The sequence below is a fragment of the Syngnathus leptorhynchus genome, chromosome 1 (assembly GCF_054491065.1).
Source record: "Syngnathus leptorhynchus isolate UIUO chromosome 1, UIUO_Slep, whole genome shotgun sequence".
Taxonomy (NCBI): Eukaryota; Metazoa; Chordata; class Actinopteri; order Syngnathiformes; family Syngnathidae; genus Syngnathus; species Syngnathus leptorhynchus.
The window spans coordinates 10,414,222-10,433,576 of NC_141195.1; the positions used below are offsets into that span (position 1 = coordinate 10,414,222).

General features: G+C 41.5%; 2 protein-coding genes across 4 annotated transcripts; one reads left to right on the plus strand and one right to left on the minus strand.

Annotated features, from left to right (window-relative positions):
* Window positions 1-994: 994 nt before the first annotated feature.
* Window positions 995-4,526, plus strand: rassf11 (Ras association domain family member 11). The gene is made up of 3 exons (XM_085920799.1): window positions 995-1,012; window positions 1,393-1,505; window positions 1,577-4,526. The coding sequence occupies exons 2-3, from the start codon at window positions 1,403-1,405 to the stop codon at window positions 2,842-2,844; spliced, it is 1,371 nt and encodes a 456-aa protein (XP_085776925.1). The 5' UTR covers window positions 995-1,012; window positions 1,393-1,402; the 3' UTR covers window positions 2,845-4,526.
* Window positions 4,288-19,317, minus strand: csde1 (cold shock domain containing E1, RNA-binding). Of its 3 annotated transcripts, none has more exons than XM_085920504.1 (20): window positions 19,191-19,317; window positions 15,848-16,552; window positions 13,008-13,206; window positions 12,798-12,907; window positions 11,491-11,577; window positions 11,026-11,123; window positions 10,859-10,940; window positions 10,139-10,267; window positions 9,918-10,043; window positions 9,582-9,797; window positions 9,347-9,487; window positions 9,071-9,235; window positions 8,250-8,357; window positions 7,889-8,067; window positions 7,685-7,797; window positions 7,486-7,605; window positions 7,208-7,386; window positions 6,962-7,125; window positions 6,708-6,840; window positions 4,288-5,633 (listed from the first exon to the last, which is right to left on the minus strand). In XM_085920504.1, the coding sequence occupies exons 3-20, from the start codon at window positions 13,204-13,206 to the stop codon at window positions 5,586-5,588; spliced, it is 2,397 nt and encodes a 798-aa protein (XP_085776630.1). In that variant the 5' UTR covers window positions 15,848-16,552; window positions 19,191-19,317; the 3' UTR covers window positions 4,288-5,585. The 3 variants fall into 3 exon arrangements, with proteins under 3 accessions (XP_085776630.1, XP_085776540.1, XP_085776714.1); XM_085920414.1 differs by having other exon boundaries at window positions 12,741-12,907; XM_085920588.1 differs by lacking the exons at window positions 15,848-16,552; window positions 19,191-19,317 and adding exons at window positions 13,886-14,065; window positions 15,002-15,406 and having other exon boundaries at window positions 12,741-12,907.
* Window positions 19,318-19,355: the final 38 nt, after the last annotated feature.

Below are 19,355 nucleotides of genomic sequence, written 5' to 3' on the forward strand. Positions count from 1 at the left end.
AGTAATGTGCAAAACACCCCATACTGGCATATTATGCAACAGTCCTCTTGAACTCCATCCATCATGAGATATTGCACCGTAACGACACTCAGCAAGACATCTATTTTTAGAGAACGTGAGTTTAAATGTCAGAGTGCGTTTGACGGCTGAATAGGTTAGAGATCAAGTTTAAAACAAAAAAGGTAATCGAACCAAAGAACTGAGTGTGAGCAAAGTAAGTAGTTAACGTAATACCGATTGTATACTCTGAGTAAACAATTTCATTTGAGATACTTTCAGGAGTTTGAAACTTGGCTGTTGATCTCCGCCATAAAAATTCTTATCCAACCACAACAAATTGTGCTTATCATGTATCTGATTTTAGTGGGTTCTCATGATACTGACGCCTGGAAGCGTGAAGGTCTCCGTACTCGAGGGTCCTTGTCAACATGTTAGGTCCAACTTCAAGGACACGTGTCAAAATTTAAGCAAACAGATGAATCAATCGTCACTTTTAAATTGAGATCGAGCTGCTGGACGTTTGGTTTACACGGAAACATGGAGTTGGAGGGGTCCAAGTTGCATCCTATCACATTACCTTGCCCTCCCAGCCCTCTCTAATAGCCAACAACAGCTGCCCGCACATTTAATTTTTTTCAAGCTGGTATGTGATTCTCAAACTTTAGCCATCAAATATCCCCTAAAAAAAAATACACAAAAAAATTTTAGAACTAGATTCATTGTTGATAATCATCTTGAAAACAAACAGCTACTTATGAGTGGTCCAAAGGATAAGGAGGATTGATTTTGATGTTTTTAAGAGAAAAAGCTGCAAATGTTACAAATGTATTCAAATTAAAGAGGGAAGAAAAGTCAGTGAGTGTAATATGGGTGGGATCAGATTCCGCTTTTTGGTTGTTGAAATGCCTTTGGGACTTCAAATTACTCTTAATTAGTCTGTTTTTTCCTCCTGAGCAGAGAGCTCAGTTAAGCAGACAGTTACGATCATCTTAACCACAAGCAGCACAAAACGGTAAGTCTTGTCAGAATTTTTTGGGGAATATCCTTGAAAATTCAAGAATATGAGGATGTGTTTTAGGAATTCACTCATTCCATTCGGTCATATTCCGAATAATTTTTCCTCTTTTGTCAAGGGCAGACCAAGTCTCCAGTACTATACTTGAGATCTCATCATGGAATTGTTTTATTTGACCTGACCTTGTAACAGAAATCTGATTGTACAACAACTGAACTTGACTCCCGATTATCTTTATAGGATATGAATGTTAAATCATTCAGTGCCATTGACAGTTATAGACGTCGTATATATTAACTGGGTTGGCAGTGAATGAGTTCATAGATGACCTATTTGTTAAGTCTCTTTCACTATAAACGAAATATTTTTCTTATCAGATTATGTACGATGGAAATCAAAGTGTCTGTGGATGGCGTGCCACGTTTGGTTTGTGGAGTCACAGATGAGACAACATGCCAAGAGGTGGTGACAGTGTTGGCTCAAGCTTTGGGTATGTGGCTGCTGTAATTCATTTAAAAAGTTGAAGAAAAAAAAAAAAAACAGTCATCATTTTTCATTCAGGCCAGCCTGGGCGCTACATGTTGCGCGAGACCTTCAAAGACTTCGAGAGGTGCATGGCGCCAGATGAGCGGCCTCTGGAGATGCTAAAGAAGTACGGGGAACACTCTAAGGAGGTCCAGCTCACTTTGCTCCACAGCGGTCCTTTGGTTTACGACGAAATGAGCCGGGCCAAAGTGGGCCGACACCAACCTTGTCCACCGCTGCGGAGAAAAGAAACGGGTGCTAGAAATTGGCGTCGGAGCGGGTCGCTAAATCTGCATCGCCAGAGCTTTCCGCTGTCCTGCCTGAGGCAGGACACGGACCAGAACCACGAGCTTTTAAAAAGACCCAAAAGAAAGTCCCTGACCCTCATGGAGGAGGCTTGGGAATGGTTAGAGAGTCTGGGAAAAACACAGGTTTATAGTACGTCATGCGATAAGGACAGCAGCAAGAAGAAGACTGAAAAAAAGAAAACTTTTCTGAGTGTCACACTTTCCACCATGAGAAAGACTCCACACGAGCAGAACCAAGTCCGAGGTCACAGAAACTCAAAGTCCGACTTGGATCAGACATCTTGTTGCATGGGAACCCAACCGAAGGTGAAAGAAAATAAAAACTCCAAGAAAGCTCATGGGGGGAAACCAGATAGCTTCTCCGATTCGAACAGTGACGACGAGAATAATCGCCTGAGAGAAACAATCATCTGGCAGCTCAGTAAACTTCAAAAGCTCCAGGTCCAGATCAACGATGTGGACCATGAGATTTTAGAGCTGGAGAAAAACGAGCGGACCGGGGAAGAGCAAAAAGTGATTGAAGAAGAGACGGAGCAGATCAAGTTCTGGGAGAACGAATTAAAAGCAGAAGAAGACTTTGAGAGAGATTTGCAAAATCAGTTCCATGGCTTGAAAGCAAAGATTGTGGACTGCAAGGCCAAACTGGAGGACTACAAGACAGAAATGCAAAAACTGGACTTCTGTGGAGCTCAAAAGGTTGACTCCAAAGAGGGCCGACGCGCCGCAGACGACGATCCGAGCAAGGTCTCAAATGGGCAGCGGAATGAGACGGAACGCCAAGTAAACAGTGACAGGAAGTGGCCGCCCAGAAATATCAACCCTTCTCCTGCTTTATTTCCTCCCAATCAGATAAAGGAGCGCCGGCCCACCGGGCCAGCTGAGCTCAGGGAGTGGTGGGCATGCTGGTCTGCAGGCCAAAAATCAAACTCTAACAAAAAGGTGACTGCGATACACCGCTCGGAGCTCACGATTTATTTGGGCGGTACAAAAGATTAAGGAAGAAGTCTGAGATGACCTTTTTGGAATGGGCACCTCAAAGTTATAGCTACAACCATATCGTGACTGCTACGGGTGCTTGGACTCATGGCTCTTTTCACTTAATTCCCACCAAGATTTGATTATTTTAGCGTGTGCTTGTTTGTCAAATCTGTAGCCACCTCATGCGCAGATTTCTTTTCAATTTTGAAAAATACGGATTCATTTTTCCTGCCTGTGATTCATTCCACATTTTCGCTTTGCTTGTCGTGGGAAATTTTACGTTCAGCATTTTTGAAGACTTTGTTTGGGCTTGTATAAAAAGGGAAACCTTGTTTTAATTTTTTTTTTTATTGACCATCAAATATGCTCACATTTTTACTCTTTCCCTGTAAAATTCTACTATTGACTTTACATTTTAAATAACAGAATACTCCCAAAATGGGAAATTAGAAAAAGATATTAAACTACTTGATGATCAAATAAAGTACATTTTTGAGTAAGTGTGTGGATGAAAGAGTGCATGAGGTGTGCAACCGTCTGAAGCGCCCAAAAAACTTTGGCACATGATTTTACCAGGATTATCTTGTGAAAGTCATCAGATAATCTGTTAAAATGGGAACCCCTGAGTTTGTAAATGTCATTCACCTACCACATTTTTTTAAAACAAGTTGTGCAAAAATTACATCTGAATTACAGTTCAGAAGATTTCAAGTTAATCTGTAAAATGTAGTACACTTTCTCTTGTGTATTTTAGATTATTGTTAGTTTATTATCAATATCAAAATCATAAGGCAACATTGACAATTGCACAATAAGAGATTTTTTAAAAGATTACATCTTGAGTTTGCAGCTACTTTGTGAGATCTATGTGAAAGAAGCTATCCATTCAGGCCATACTTGTTAAACCCCCTCAGATCAGGTGTAACTTGAAAAAGTCTTTCTGTATTTAGGCAAAAATTTCAATCCAAGTGTGTGAGAGAATTAAATTCAATATTTTTTTTAAATATCAATACAAGCATGTGTGATTTATTAAATTGAAATGAATAGTATTCGATGAAAATAGAGTTGGACTGAAATATGCCTGAGGGAGGAATCGAACCAGCGCCTGATCTGTGTCAAACATTGGAACACCAAAGTCTTGTTAAAGTTGGTAAGTTGTGAAGCAGAAAAAGTGTCACAGTCACATTGAATGCCTGTTGCAGAATGACCGTTAAAAGTATAAAAATAAATTTCATTTAATCATACTGGTAAAACTCATTTGCACTTTGAGCATTTTCTATGGATATGAATAATGTACGGTTAGAGACGAGATTCGAACTACAAAGCACTTGGTCGATGAGGAAAAATAAAGGCTCAGAATAACGGGTGTGAATGTGGAATGTTCTTTTTTTAAATTGTTGAGCCCAGGCAAGATGCTGTGCAATAACATTGATTAAAAAAAAATAATAATAAACACACCACTTGATTTTCATAAAACTTTAATTTGCTTATTCATTCAAGACCATTGACAAAGGTACATAGGGACCTCTGAACGTGGTTCAACTGAAAGCCAGTGATCTTTGCAGACTGACTGATCCTGATTCTGTTTCGATTTTTCTTTTTTCTTTTTTTTAACTTAGTTTCTAACTCCTTACTTTTCCCCCAATAAATTTGTTCTTATATATGAAGTCTGACTTTAACTAAGGGGGGGGAAAAACGCACACATTACATACAGTATTGTTTAACCAACAGGTTCGGGATGCATATCGTTCTCTCTACTTGACAAGAAAGCCATTCAAAGATTGTTCTTTATATTGGTGGCTGGCTGGGAAACAAACAAGCTTTTTAAAGCTCCACCACCCCCCTCTTTCGTTTTGCTTGTGGTTATTTTTAGGCACCTTGTTTTTCAAAGTAGACAGAGTTTCAATGGAAAAAAAAAAACATGTGCAAAACAAAACCCAACCTAATAAAAAAACAAACAAAAAAATAATTGCAGATATAAGTTGCCCCAAGGAATTCTGCACCTGGGAGAAATTGCTTTAGTGGAGCTAGTGAATACCAAAAAAGTATTTAAAGGCTCCAGATTGGTAAAACTAAATAATTCCATTAGACTCGCACATCCACACAGTCCATGCTTTCAAAAAGCTCCCAAGTCAAGCATTTAAAAACTGCTCAAAAAAACGAGCAGAGAAAAATCCTCGGTTGAATCGCGTACATGAGAAATATGATCCTCCTTATGGAGGGAACTTTGCTTTATGCAATTTGTAGGAAAGCATACAGTAGCAGAAATCTCACAATGAAACCATTTCAAGTGTCTGTGGGTAAAGAAGCAAACAATATAAGGAAACAAAATATGGAAAAGACACTCAAGACATTCAACCGCTCCAACTAAACAAGAGGACAAATTTACAGGTGCAGAATTCCAGACAAAGCTAATCGCAAAACAATTGGGGGCCCGGATGGCCACACAGTCGGATTTAGAGGGACAAGGCCCTGTCCCTACTCACAGCCAGGATATATCATCACACATGCACACGCTCAGAGATCTCACGTGCACTCATCAAGAACGTCATACAATGTAGGCGGGGAGGGGAAAGGGGAAGTGGGGGGTGGGGACTTGCCCAACATTTAGCCATGGCTCCATGAATTAAGTGGGCCAATTGCTGCACCGTGTGCATACGTATTGGGTTTTAAGTGGCTCGTGACATATCAGGTCCACAGGTATCCCCCTCCCCCAAAAGCAAACCCCTCCCTGGTCTACCAGCACCAAACAGTATTGCTCAGTCAATGACACCAGGCTGGCGAGTCATGCGCTCCACATTGAAGCCCTGCATGGGAGACAGACAGTTGAGTTTCAGGTTAATGCTCACAAACAAGATATATGCTCTAGTAGAGATTTTTGTCATTAAAAGCTGGGTACCATGAAAATCAATTATGCTTAATAATCTTTAATATGGAGGCCCTAGAATGCTAAAATTAAATAAACACATGAACAGTACAAACACGTGTCATCAAAACATCCTTATGATTATGTATGTAAGCATTTATGTATTCTAACTGTTTTGAATTTGTTTCAACATGCACGCCCACGACCCCCGTGGGGACAAAGCGGTTCAGAAAATGAATGAATGAATGAATTTATGGCACTCCTGTGTGAAACGCGAAATTTAAAGGGATGTCCTAATTTTGCAATTTTCTGCAGTGAAAAGAAATTTTAATAACATTATTAAATAACTTTAAAGGAGCCATATCATGCTAAATAAACTTAAAAAACAAACAAAAAACATTGTTCACCCTAAGCGGTGTTTTCCTCCATTGATTTTGGCGCATTTCTGTACCAGTCCTGCCTGATCCATGAAAATAACCGGATCCTCACAGCCTCCTTTCCACAGCCCGTATCTACCCTTGCGCTACTCGACAGGCATAAACAACTCTACTGCCACTGCTAAGGAGCCAGCATCAAGTATATTATAAAATGTTCTCAGCAATATAATGTGGCCAAGTATTAGTCATTGCTGTTTGGTGTATTTAATGACTTTTTATTCTATGTAACTTAGAGTTGTCCTACATTGTCATTGATTGTGCCTAATGTCTACCACTTAACGTACGAGTACAGTAGAGACGGGCTTTTTGTGAACACGGTACGGTGTCCTACTTCCGGGTGAGCAAAATAGGCACCAAAACGACTCACATTTCATTGGAAATTAGATCACCATTGCGCCAAAAGTAATCTATAAGCATACACGTGCCTTTACTTAACAGTGAAATGCTTAAAACAGCACGACACAGCTCCTTTAAGGCCGCACTAAGAACAACATCACATACAAACAACCAATGACGGCTCTGCTTGCGAATGTCACATGAACCCAGTTGTGCTTTGATGACCATTCCGATTGAGGTACCTTTGAATTGTCGGGACCACGCGGCTGTCTAACGATGATGAGACGAGGGGCGCTGGCGTCGTCCAGAGTGATGCTCTTCAGTCTGTTGACCAGACGGTCGGGACGTGGTGTCGCCACAGGTTTTGGCCCCTCGCTGCAATAAGGTTGAAACATAATGAAGGTTTAGCTTCATGCCTTTTCAGCATGACCAGTGTTACACTTCACAAATCATCAGTGGGACGATTTGATTTACAAAAGCCTCACAGTGGTCTTACCTGACTCGGCGCACGTTGCAGGCACTACATTTTCCTGTGCGTTGATTGAAGACTACCGAGAACTCCACTTCATCCCCGGTCTGGAGCTCCAAGTTATCCTGGACTTCTTTGACGTGGAAGAAAAGCTTCTTGCTCTCGCCAACTTCGTATGTGATGAAACCAAACTAGGAAAAACACAACTTCGACTGAGACGAGTTTTTATTCCAGCAAGAATCTTGTTATATTGAGATGGTATGTGACAACAACCTGGTCCTTGACACACTCCACCAAGGCTCTACGCGGAGGCACCACATTACAGGCCATCTTCTGTCCAGTCTGGGATATCGTGCAAACCTGGAATTTCACCTGCTCTCCCTTTTGCAGACAGGTGACCTTGTTAGCCATACCCATAATCCCAAAGGGATAGGTCTGGCCTTTAGCTCCCCCTGAAACAACCAAGCATAGATTACAAAACAATATATATTTTATTTAAAAAAAAAAAAAAAAAAGAAGGGACTTTTACGGAATTGTGAGTTCTGCCTCACCTTCCTCTATGACCTCAATAAGCCCTTGATATTCTGTCTGAGAGGGGTCCACACTGCGTATTGGACGGATGACTTTCCCCACCAACACCGTCGTGTCAACATCATCCCCAATGCCATTCACTGAAAACAATGGATTTAATAAAACTCATTGTGTACACTGTACAAGAACACTAACAATTCTCCAAAGGCAAACTCTTACCAGCAGTCACTTTGGTGACCTTTTCAGCACTGACTTTATTCCCTTTTCCCTTGGACAGAGTATACTCCACTGTGTCGCCCAACTCCAAATCATCCAAGTCCCCACACATTTCACTGAAGTTGAAAACAAACATACACTTAGACAAAAAACACATGAAACTGAAACCACTTCTTCAACATCCAAATGAGCATTTCATTGTTTTACCTGTAGTGGAAAAAGATCTCCTGGTCATGATTTGCAGTCTCAATGAAGCCAAAGTTATCCTTGAGTGTGGCGATGAAGCCTTGCAGTCTCTTGCCACCACTGGCACTACGGTTCACCACCCTGATGGAAACTGCACTCTGCTGGCCGCTTCTTTTCACTTCGTTGATAGAGAACTCTACCTAGAGGTTGAAAGTGACCATGTCTCACAGTTAGCACAACTAAGGTGCTACTCAAAGGGCTCTGTTGGCAGGCCATGGAGACTATTTCAAACATTTTGGTGATTCTCTTTAAGGTCAAGATTCTAGAAGAATGACTAAAAAAAATAAAAAAACTTTTGTAAAGTTATTTGATCAGCTGATACCTTGTCCCCAACCTGTGGGCGATATCCTCCCTCCAAGTCTTTTGTATGGTATGCCACAGTAAGTTTCACGCCGCAATCTTCATACGCGATGATCCCGTCCTCGGGTTCCTACAGAGCGAGCAACAAAATTAAAACCAATGCAATGTTAATTTTCTCTCTCTTTGATAATGGAGGGGGGTAAGTATATGACCATGTGTATCAAAATAGCAATTTTCTTTAAAAAAAAAAAAAAAAAAACCCACAATGAAGCACATCAAACACACAAGTTATAAGTATGGTAAATGGATCGTATGATTTAAGAACTTGTTAAAAATTCTGCGTGCATGTGAGACTTAAATTCATAATGCACTTAGTCAAGACTGCCCCTATGTCAAGGCCTTTTGAAAAAATGCGCAAGTAACGTTTTCATCTATTTGAGCATGTGCAACCAATGCAGATTTTCTTTATCTATTGATAATGAATATTTTTTTTACAGTTAAACTTCTGCTCCTACAGTAAAAATTAGTGGATGTAATCATTTTCCAATGTGCATCCCTAGATTTTCTATTTGCGCTCTAAATATTTCTGGTTAGGCTCCATCGCGCTCCTCGTAAAAAAAGGTAGTCCGGAACCCTGCTAAACATGATCATTTTGTCAGAATGGATTTTTGCTGCATGCAGTGGGCCTGAGTCCTACCTTGTCCTTTTTCTAACAACAAGAAGAGGGAGAGGAAGTGATGATTGAAAAAGAAAGCAAAAAAGTCAAAGAAAATGAACTGAGTTGCCCTTTTAAATGCTACATGGCTAAATTGCCACTATCTGTTGCAATTAACGAGACAGTACCTTTTCTTTGCCCTTGCTGGGACTGGCATTTTTAGCAGTGGCTAACACGACTTCTTTCTGCACCACACCCATAAAGCGCTGCTCAGACTGTGTATGAAAGGACACCGTGCCCTTCGGCAGCTTCTTGATGCGTACGGCATGGTTCCTCTGAGCAGAGAGCATATCCTTGGCAAAGACAAGATCAGATCACAAGATTTGAGTTTTGTTTGTTAAATTCATACATTACAAAGTGCATGCAAAATCTAATAACAGCATCACAGGGAAAATCCAACATACAGGCACAACAGTAAACTCCACTTCATCAGAGATGTGCAGCTGGCTCTCTTCCAGAACTTCACTGAAGTGGAAGAACATCCGAGCATCACGATCCACACACTTGATAAACCCAAAACCGTCACGTATAGCAGCAATCACGCCCTGAAATAAGACTCAACATTAGTCCTGATGGCGGTGTCTTCCACATTAATTTGCATGAATTCATATAGGTCGTTCACCATTCCATCTCGCTCACCATTTCACGGGTCTCTTTAGTGACATCAAAGGAGTCTGGGAGTATGTCGATGTTGGTGGCCCGCTCCAGCTTGTCTCTGCGGTCAGTGGAAATGTTGAATTGAACATGATCGCCCTCCAAAAGAGTAACCTTTGACTTGGTGTCTTTTTCACCAAATGGCATTTCTTTGTCACTGAATCCAATCCGAGCACTGATACGACCTGGGAGAGGGTCATTCTGTGCCAGCAGAAAAAAGAAAGAAAAAAAGGGATCAATAAAAGGTGTGTTCTACTTGGGCAATTAGAATTTTCCAAATCGGCTACTCCAGTAACGAATTTTGACTGGTGATCGACTTGCCTGGTTTTTGGTGGGAACCTTGGGGATGACCTTGCTGACTGTTCCTTCAAACTGCTCAATGCTGATATCCTCAAAGATGACTGTTCCTTGAGGGAGAAGTCTCACTTCTGTGGCAACCTCCTTACCCTAAGAACACAGGAACATATGGTTCAAGACCTCAGTATGAAGTAATGCAGAATTGTGCGTGTTCAAAGTTGTGTAAAAATCTGGAAGATGCCTACATTACGATCTTTGATTGTGAACTCAACATCATCTCCCGCCTGCAGAGCCTCAAGATCACCCTTAAACTCGCTGTAGTGGAAAAAAATTTCCTTCACCACATCAGCCCTCTCGATAAACCCAAAGGCCTCCTAAAAAGACAAAGGATGGTTAAATATGACAAAATTGTACAGTTAATATTTGCATAATTGCAAAAACTCAAATTGATAGTAGGTATTCATTGCACCAAACCCCACGTGTAAAACGATTCATAATTCTGTTACACCAGTACATGGTGAAATGGCGTATTTCCCAAAACGAGGGTGGAAGAAGCCATTTCGGATGAGTCCGTTTTTTTTTTAGGCGGATTCGAGTAAAATCCTATCATATTTTAAAACTAGGCACATAGTATTTCAAAGTGCTTCTTGACATTTGTGAATCAATTATGTGACATGCATTATCATCAAATATTTATGTTGACGAATCATGATGTATTTTGGAAAGTGTTGGACTTGAGGAACCAAACTTTAAAATTGAGAAACCATGTCATGTAGCCACTTGGTAAATATCTAAATGCAGATAATTGCTAAATAAATCAAAGCATGAGTAAAGAGGGCACAATTATAAAAACACCAGAGTCTAGGCTGAAACACCCTCAGATTATAACCCAACTATTCAAGTCCAATGTTTAGTTTTTGAGTCACGAGCCAAGTCAAACAACGTTTTCAGTGATCATTCATTACCTTTGTAGCGCACACCACACCTTGGCACCGCATTTGCTTTTTCGTCACGAGTTGGATATTACGAGCACTGACCGCACCAGAGCTGAAAAACAGAGGGTGGATACAAGTCATACAATGTCACAGTACCAAGGAAACACTAATGACCAAGACAAAGCACCAGAACTCACTGCTTGTTGGTCTCCATATAAAAGCTAACTTTGTCACCAGTGTCCAAGTGGGTATTGCCCTCCACATCGTCAGTAGTGTAGGTAAGGTAAAAAACTTCCTGTGGAAATCATAGCAGTGTCATCAAATTGTGAAAAGGGTGGACTGCTAATAACTGTGCACTTGAAACAACTTTGAAATCCTGACATTGCACATTTTCTGGTCATGTGTCCCAGATGCTGGACACCCCAATCATTGATTATCCAACACTACATAGTAAACGACAATTCAAGACAACTCAAGATTGGCCACAACTGTAAATAGTTTTCTACGACACGTCCGTCGGAACAAAATCCTGGCTACAACCATAAAGTCTGAGCTTGACCAAACAGAAATCTGACAGAACATGAAGGAAAAAATATGCCTGTTGTATGTTACAATTAAATTGTTTCGAGGGATAATCCAGGAATAAATTCTTGACACATTACCCCATTTCTTTCATAACAAACACTTCCAGTGGGCACCTGGCCAGGAGCAGACTTCCCATCTAAAGTTGCAGGAATTGAGGAGACAACCTATACAAAACAAGGGCGTTGGTTAACAATCATCTTTGCCAAACCTTTCTCAAATTAAGGTCAAAACATGAACACAGACAGTCACACACACACACACACACACAGACACACTTAAGCACGATAAGTTGACTACCACTTATCATGATTGAGAACAAAAAATGTGTGCACCACACACTATCTAGCAGAACAGTTGGATTCAAATGCCTTGCTCAGGGGTACAGCTGTGATTGTGGGGGTGTGTCAGGAAGAGGCCATCCCATATTTCTACTCCAATTACATGCCCTTCAATCAAGGGGCACAATCAAAACTACTCCTGTTCAAATGTAGAAATATTTGTAGTCGGGATGGTAGTCTCATGAAAAGTATACAATATCCCTTATTTGACAAATATCCACATGTCTGCATATATCATGATCAAGCTCATCAAGTACTAGACAAGTTTCTCTTGAGATTGAAGTTTTTTGAGTGATGGATTCCTTTTCAACCACACTGAGTTGCAAAAAGGAACCAAACCACGCTCTGAGTGAAATCCACTATGTTTGAAAGGCTCCCTAATTGACATACCCTACTCAATGCAAACATTTACAATCAATTACAGACCACTTGAGCATGGCATCAGTCTTCCATGGAGGTCCCACACCCCAAGAAAACACAAGACAACATGAAGGCCAACAGGCTAATGTAACTTTAGGCTTGATTGATGTGAAATAAATACAGTAATATACTGTGTATGTATAGAAGTATAGAGCTGTATAGAAAGGCCTTCCTTCAAAATAAAGCTCAGTTGATGTATTTTTCTTTATCTCCCTGTTGTATTTTGCAGTGGTGGTGACCTGCACAGCATTACACTGAGGTATTTCTAATATTTTGATGATTTAAAATATTCAAGTACTCAGAATGACCTTTGTAACAGCAGAATTCCTACCACAGCTTATGTACTATGCAATATGCAAGTGGCTGCGTTGTGTCTGGTTGGTCTTTGCGTGTTTGTGTTGTGTCTTTTCGTACAGAATTGGCTGATTTTGGCGTTTGGGTTGTGTATGTTTGTACACAATTGGCTGATCTTGTGCATACCTTTTGAAAAACTCTGAACTTAAACACGACTTGAGCAGTTTAAAATGACAGACAAGGACAGAACCAAATATAAAACGGTGTTCCTTAACTGGATGAATATAACCATGCAGCACAGTAAAGGGATAGGCGTGCAGGTCTGGCCCCACCTGGCCTGAAATGCGCTCCTCTGGCAGCACCTCTGGCTTAATCTTAAGCAGCTTCACTGCTATGGGCTTGCCAGTGCGCCTGTCAGAGGACACCTCAAACTCAACATCATCTGCAGAGAGAACAAACAGCAGAGGGGGGGGGAAACAAATATCTATTTACTGTGGGCGGAAATTAGAAACAGAGGTTTCAATCAGTCCAATATTCCTCACCTCCTATTTTGAGGTCCTCCAAGTTGCCACAGTACTGAGAACAGTGGAAAAAAAGACGAGCCTGACGTTCAGAACACTGGATGAAGCCATACGAAGTCAAAAGCTTCTCTATCACCCCCATCTCTCTAATGCCAGGACCTGTTCCATTGGCGTATGCAGTGTGTCCATTGTTATGGAGCATGCCTGGGTCAAAACTCATCTGGGGAGGAGGAAAGAATTTAGAGTTAAAACATTGCAGACAACGCTAAACAATAAACCTCAAAGTTGTTTCCTATCAATCTTGGGAAAAAAAAACATTTACAAAAACATGCATATGGCAAACTTCAAAAGGTGGAAAGGGGAAAGAAAAAATGTCATTAAAAAGCTTCTATAACTGATACGGTTGAACTGTGTTCCAGGTCAATTCAAACCATTCCCAGCAAAAGAAGAACATGTTGCACGATGGTTGAAGTTGCATGCACTGAAAAAAAAAACCTATCAGGATTTGTAAGAAGTTGTAAGTACAGTAATAAGTGCAATCCAGTAAGTAAAACTTAGTAGTAAAGCGGAGAAACTGTTTACCTCCCTCTACAGATGTCACATATAGGTCGGGATCTAAGCACAGAAGCCTATTAATCGACCCAAACCTATTTAAACATTACTTTAACTGACATCCGTAATGTAACCAGGCCTTTTTGTGTCCCAAATGCAAGACACTGACAGAACTAGTAGCTGGATAACTATCTTTCTCTTTAATGTCTCCATCTTTCTCCTTTTCTACTCTCCACCTTGGTTAAACATGGCTTTACAACACCACACAGTGCATGCTATTAAACGTCACTCGATATGTTGTTACAGAAATGTACAAATCCTCAGAGTCACCCAGCATGCCCTCTTACTGATCTCTGGTACAAAGGTGTCCGCTTGTGTTTTCTACTTCCCGAGTGGGGACGGCAAGAGACTGACGAGGAGCGAGGAATAGACATGGGAGCGGTAGAGGAGGTGGATGGGCCAGTGCTGCGAGCCACTGGGGGCTCAGAAGTAGCCCTTTCTGACATTGTGACTTGAGCTTGCCTATGCTGTTGGAGAGGAGCATTTCGAATTCAACCACCTTTTTAATGCAGATTGTGGAAATTGTGTCATAGGAAAATTTATTCAAAATATCAACATCCAAGCTCTGCCAAAATGTTGCCCAATTTACACAGCTATTAGCACAATATAGCTCAACTTTATGGTAGTCAATATGAAAACCTCTAAAACACCAAGTGGAAAAACCCACAGATACCAAACAGCACACCAGCTTCCATCACTTTTGGATGACTTTTCTCAAAAACAGAAGAAGAAGAAGAAGAAAGGAAGAAGAAGAAAAAAAAAAAAAAAAGCAGCTTTGGTCAGTTAAACATTTCTTAAGTAGTGTCCCAAAAAGTTACTGGAAGACTAAAAGTATTACACTGTGGAGGGAATATCAAATGATTGGGCAAACACCAGTGTCTCTAGATTGCAGTGGCGATGATGAATTATGGTAGTTATGGGGAGAGGAGGGGTCCAAGATCAGCCTCTTTTGATGGCCCAGTAATGGATAACTTAGTCCAATGAATGGAAAGGGTCTCATTTTTGTCGTCCATTAATAACCGTGAACAAAAATCGATATTTGGCGGCCAACGGCCAGTTTTTAAATTTCTTGGCCACGGTTTGCAGGCAGCGATTTGCCCGTGTAGAAGATGAAATTGATGAACCTGTATTGATATGTGGGGGCGGTGGGGAGTGACACGGGAAGCAAGAACAGGAAATGTGAAAAGTTTTGATATTCTTCTTGGAACAGCCACCCAGGAACAATACTCCCGAGCAGAGGCTAGTCTCTGGAGCCCAGAGGGAATGGAAGGTTGGAGTGGCCATTCACAACCAAGAGATGCGGAGCAAGGCAGGCTGATGGGCGTTGGATGGGAAGGGTGGATGAGAAGTCGATGGAAGGGCGGTGGGGCTTTATAGAAAAGAGGTGGGAAGGTGGCACTTACGGATCGGCCATATGGCGACAGGCTGAGTCCGACAGGGGAGGTGCTGCTCAGGTCAGCGCTAACAAACGTGGTGGGTGGCGACGCGGGCATGGTAAATTCAACAAAGCCTTTCCAGGGGCTGCCCATATTTTCCCATAAACTCAAACCACGCTTGCTTGAGCGCTTCTGCTGATAAGTATATATTTTTAATTCTGTTTGACTGTAAATGATTAGTTCCGATTAAACCACCCAATGATACATCGCTGGATGTCTGCAGAGGCGAAGAGAGGAACAAACAAGACGGGTGAGGAAAACATGTCAACCGGCCACAATTTCACAAACCATGTGGGAAAGTGGGTTTGGGCTCTTCCCTGACAGGGAAATGCAGATTGTGGAAAATGAACTCAGGAGAAAACAGTAGGCGCACAGCGGTGGCTACCAAAGATAATCAAATAAAGTCATCTAAAAACTTCATTTGTGTTTTGTTGATCACCTAAATATACATTAACAATTTGCGATGGCAAAATTTTCCATTTGAAAGATTATCTAAAACGAACAACAGATAAGAACCCATAAAACTGAATGTCTTACAAGTAAGTCGGGCTGGGCGATAATATCATATCAGTCTATATATAGCAAAATATTTTTTTACTCTTCAAAATAAGCGCCTCAGATGATGAATGAGTGAATGAATAAGGACCCAGAGGAAAGACGGCTGAATTTAGTTTAGAAGGCTTAAAGGGCAAACCCCACCACTTTGGCTAATTGATTGAACCAACTTAAACCTCTAGCGGAAACAGGACGCTTCAAGAGGGGGAAATGTGTTACATAGCTTAAACATGTGCTGGAAATACATTTAAGACTCACCTTTATTAGTTGTTTTGAAAAGGTAGTGTGCAGGTAGATTCTTGATGCCTAATTTGTTTCTGCAGATCTCTTCATACACGGTCCAGCACACACTCACACACTCTTGTTACAGGCTTGTGGCACCAGTTGTAGATGCTTGCATCAAGCAAAAGCAGGAAGAAATGTAGCGCAAAAAACAAGACAAAAGCAGGTACAAAAAAAGACTGCTTCGAAAAAGATTGAGTGAAAATAGTGGGCGAGCGGAGGGGGTTAAAGTGTATGTGTGGCGGGGGCAGTTTATGGAAAAATAAAACAAACGAGCAGACAGCAGCTCAGTCCACACCCCGGTGTCGAGTCGGTGGTGCGGTGAGGATGAGGAGAGCTAGGAGCAGCGTTGGGACGTGTGCTTTGTCAAAGCTGTTGAGTAGGCACAAACTTCTGGTTTCAGATCAGTTGTTGTCGTCTCTTCAATAGTTTGGGCGTTGGATTGCTTCTCTTTTGCTTGTGTAGACTGGCCTGATGTTGGTCTTTGTCAATTCAGGATTTGGTTACACTTGTTGTTTGAAACCCTTGAAATGAGCCTAGAGCCAACGTATCTTGTAGTCATGGGAATTGCAACGTTGCTTGTTTTGTTTTGGAAATTTCTCTTCGGTTTCTTTCTTGTGATCTGAACTTTGAAGCAGTTGCGGATGGTACAAAAAAAATTCAGTCCCGTTTCACTTCATACTGTTGGGGTAGAAGCACAGGGACAGAGACAAAGCATTAATACGGTTCAAACAAGCATATACATCAAATGGAAGGGTTGAGAGCATAAGAGAAAAATACATTGATGTCCTAAATTTTAAATGCCTCTGAGACCAAGGCGATCAGATTATTTTCTAACATCGTTCAGATCTAATCTGATGATCATAAAACCAGAGTTGGCCACTCGGACCCGTAAATCCAGCATCGGGGAATACCGCCGTTCACGCTCTCATATGAGTGATATAAAAAGTGTATATTCTGTGTAACATGCAAAGGGATTGTGCCATTATATGATCTGGGGGAGCCTGATTCATGGGTATAAAAATAGATTCGACTCAGACGCCTGTGATTGCAGCTGACTCCATTGAGTACAGAAAGAAGGCTGGAGCAACAAGCGCTCAGGCATACCTTCAGATCAAGTCGTGATATTTATGGCTGCATTCCTCTAATGTGATCTAGCGCAACACTTTTAAACACGAAATTGTTTTGCATATCCGTAGCTGCATGTTCTGTCATAGAGTACATAGGGGCTCGTCCAATGGAAAACGGATTCCTTCAATGGGTTAGACATAAAACTTTCTGAACTAATTATTGTTCACAGCTTTGAAAACAAGCCTAGAGACGAGGCCAAAGGCTGTTTTTCTTTTCCAGTCAAATGCGTGGTACTTTATTGTCCATTGTTAGCACGAGCCTGTATATTGCTTAGCTAACAATGTCCACGCTGTGATGAGGAGCATCAATCAAGCATCATGAAATAATTTATTGAGGGCTCTTTCATTCTCAGTGGGCTTGCAACAAGGTAATAAGGTGTGTGTGTGTGTGTGTGTGTGTATGTTTATGTGTATATATATTATAGTATATAGGTTTTTTTTTTTTAAACAAATAGCAGTATCGATGCTTAGGTAAGTAACAATGGCCAGATACTCAGTTCATACATTTGTGTTTGCTTTGAATGTAAGCTTAACACACATTGGTATGGTTCTTTTTTTTTGGGCTTACTTGTTCAAACATGTGTTTGACGTTTCTGTCACTGTCAGTTAGACAAACACCATTATGTTCTAAAAACTGTATTTTGTTCTTGTTTTCCAAAAACATTCAAATATGGCTTCTGCAATTATGTTATTTGGATGACAATACGTACCTTGGCTTAATAAACGTTGCAAAACATAGGTAGTATTAGATTGACATTCTTTTAAAGGGGTTTTGTCATTTTTCAACACGCATAATAGTAAACCTAGTTTTGTAACATATCCTGTCTAAGTTTCTTTTACAGAGATCCGCTGATGGTGTAGGGGTACACTTGCAAGTCTTGTGTGGCGACACCGTGACTTTGATTCCCGCATATGACGTGAGAATGTGTGTGACCCCCCAAAAAATATACGTTTGTCACCAATTGTCACACTTACATTTTACCAGCAACACAGTTTTAATAACGGTGCAATTTGGAGCCCACTACAGTATGTCTATTTCGATTCCTTCAGCTTCAAATCACTCAGTGGGCCTACGCTTGCTCAAGAACAACAAGCCCTCTGACAGGAGTCGCCATGTGACTTCCCAGCAGTCGCCATACTCAGCTGGACCTACGAACGGCCTGAGCAAACACGTTGCATCACACTACAGCCGCTCAAGGCGCATGACCGCTTTCACAAACGCATGTGTCCTGGAGCAAGCGACGATGATTTGCTACAAGTCGTCCCATGTGGGTCAATGTGAATGGTAGTCGTTTAAAACATATGTTATGTTATCTCAATGACCTTGTCTAGTGGGCAGACGGAACCACGCAGATTAGCATTTAGCTAACTATTTGGTGCTTAAATCCAGGGCGTTCCCGATCAATTCACGCGAGTGGGGGGGGGCAATCAGTTTCCCAAAATAAGTTTGTCACGGGAAATGCTTCTTTGCCGCGTTCAAAGTAGTCTACGCTGTCACGCAGTAAACTCAACACTACGGTACATGGAAAAGATGCTACACACACTGACGGCAAAACAATTGAGGTTACGTTACTCATTTACAAGTCCAACTTCGGAATTATGATGAACCTCATTGTGGAGCACCCATTTGTACACTGCTCGTACCACACTCAAGCAACTTGGTATAATAGCGAGTCCCTAAAAGGTTGGCTTAATAGAAGCCAAACATGGACTTTAAGAGATACCAGTAGTCGGCGGTTAACGGGGACCGTTAAAAAGCTCGCGGCACGAGGACCGGACAACAAAGAAGCCGAGATTGGAAATCGAAATCGGGTTTATTTATGTTTGCTGTCAGTCAGTTGTCACGTATACGCGATCAAAACGAACTATTGCACAATTGTCGTGTCACCATTATGTTGTGATGTTCAGACATAGCCGCGGGCGTGTTTTACCAGCAGTAACGTGGTAAGGCCGTACCCGGTGCTAGCGGCTAAAGCTAACTCGCTATGCTAACCCACTGGATCCTTGTGCGGGGTGATTTATGCTGAGGGAAAACGTCTGCACTCACCAAGGCCCGACAAGCACGGCAAAACGACTGCATGGGAGTTCGATTTTAACCTCGCCGTCGTCACAAATTGTACCTACCCGCTAGATGTGTCCATGTACGTGTTTAATACAATAAGTAACCGTAAATATTTATAAAAACTTACCCCAACAGCTTTCAGCACTGTCACCAGCGCCGCTAGAAGCAGCACGGCACATTACGTAGTGAGTCTGATGGCTGCTATCGCGATATTTGCCGAACGTTCAAAAACCAAAGAGTTTAGAGGGGGGATGAGAGGGACTCTTACTGTACATGTTGTTGTTGTTGTTGT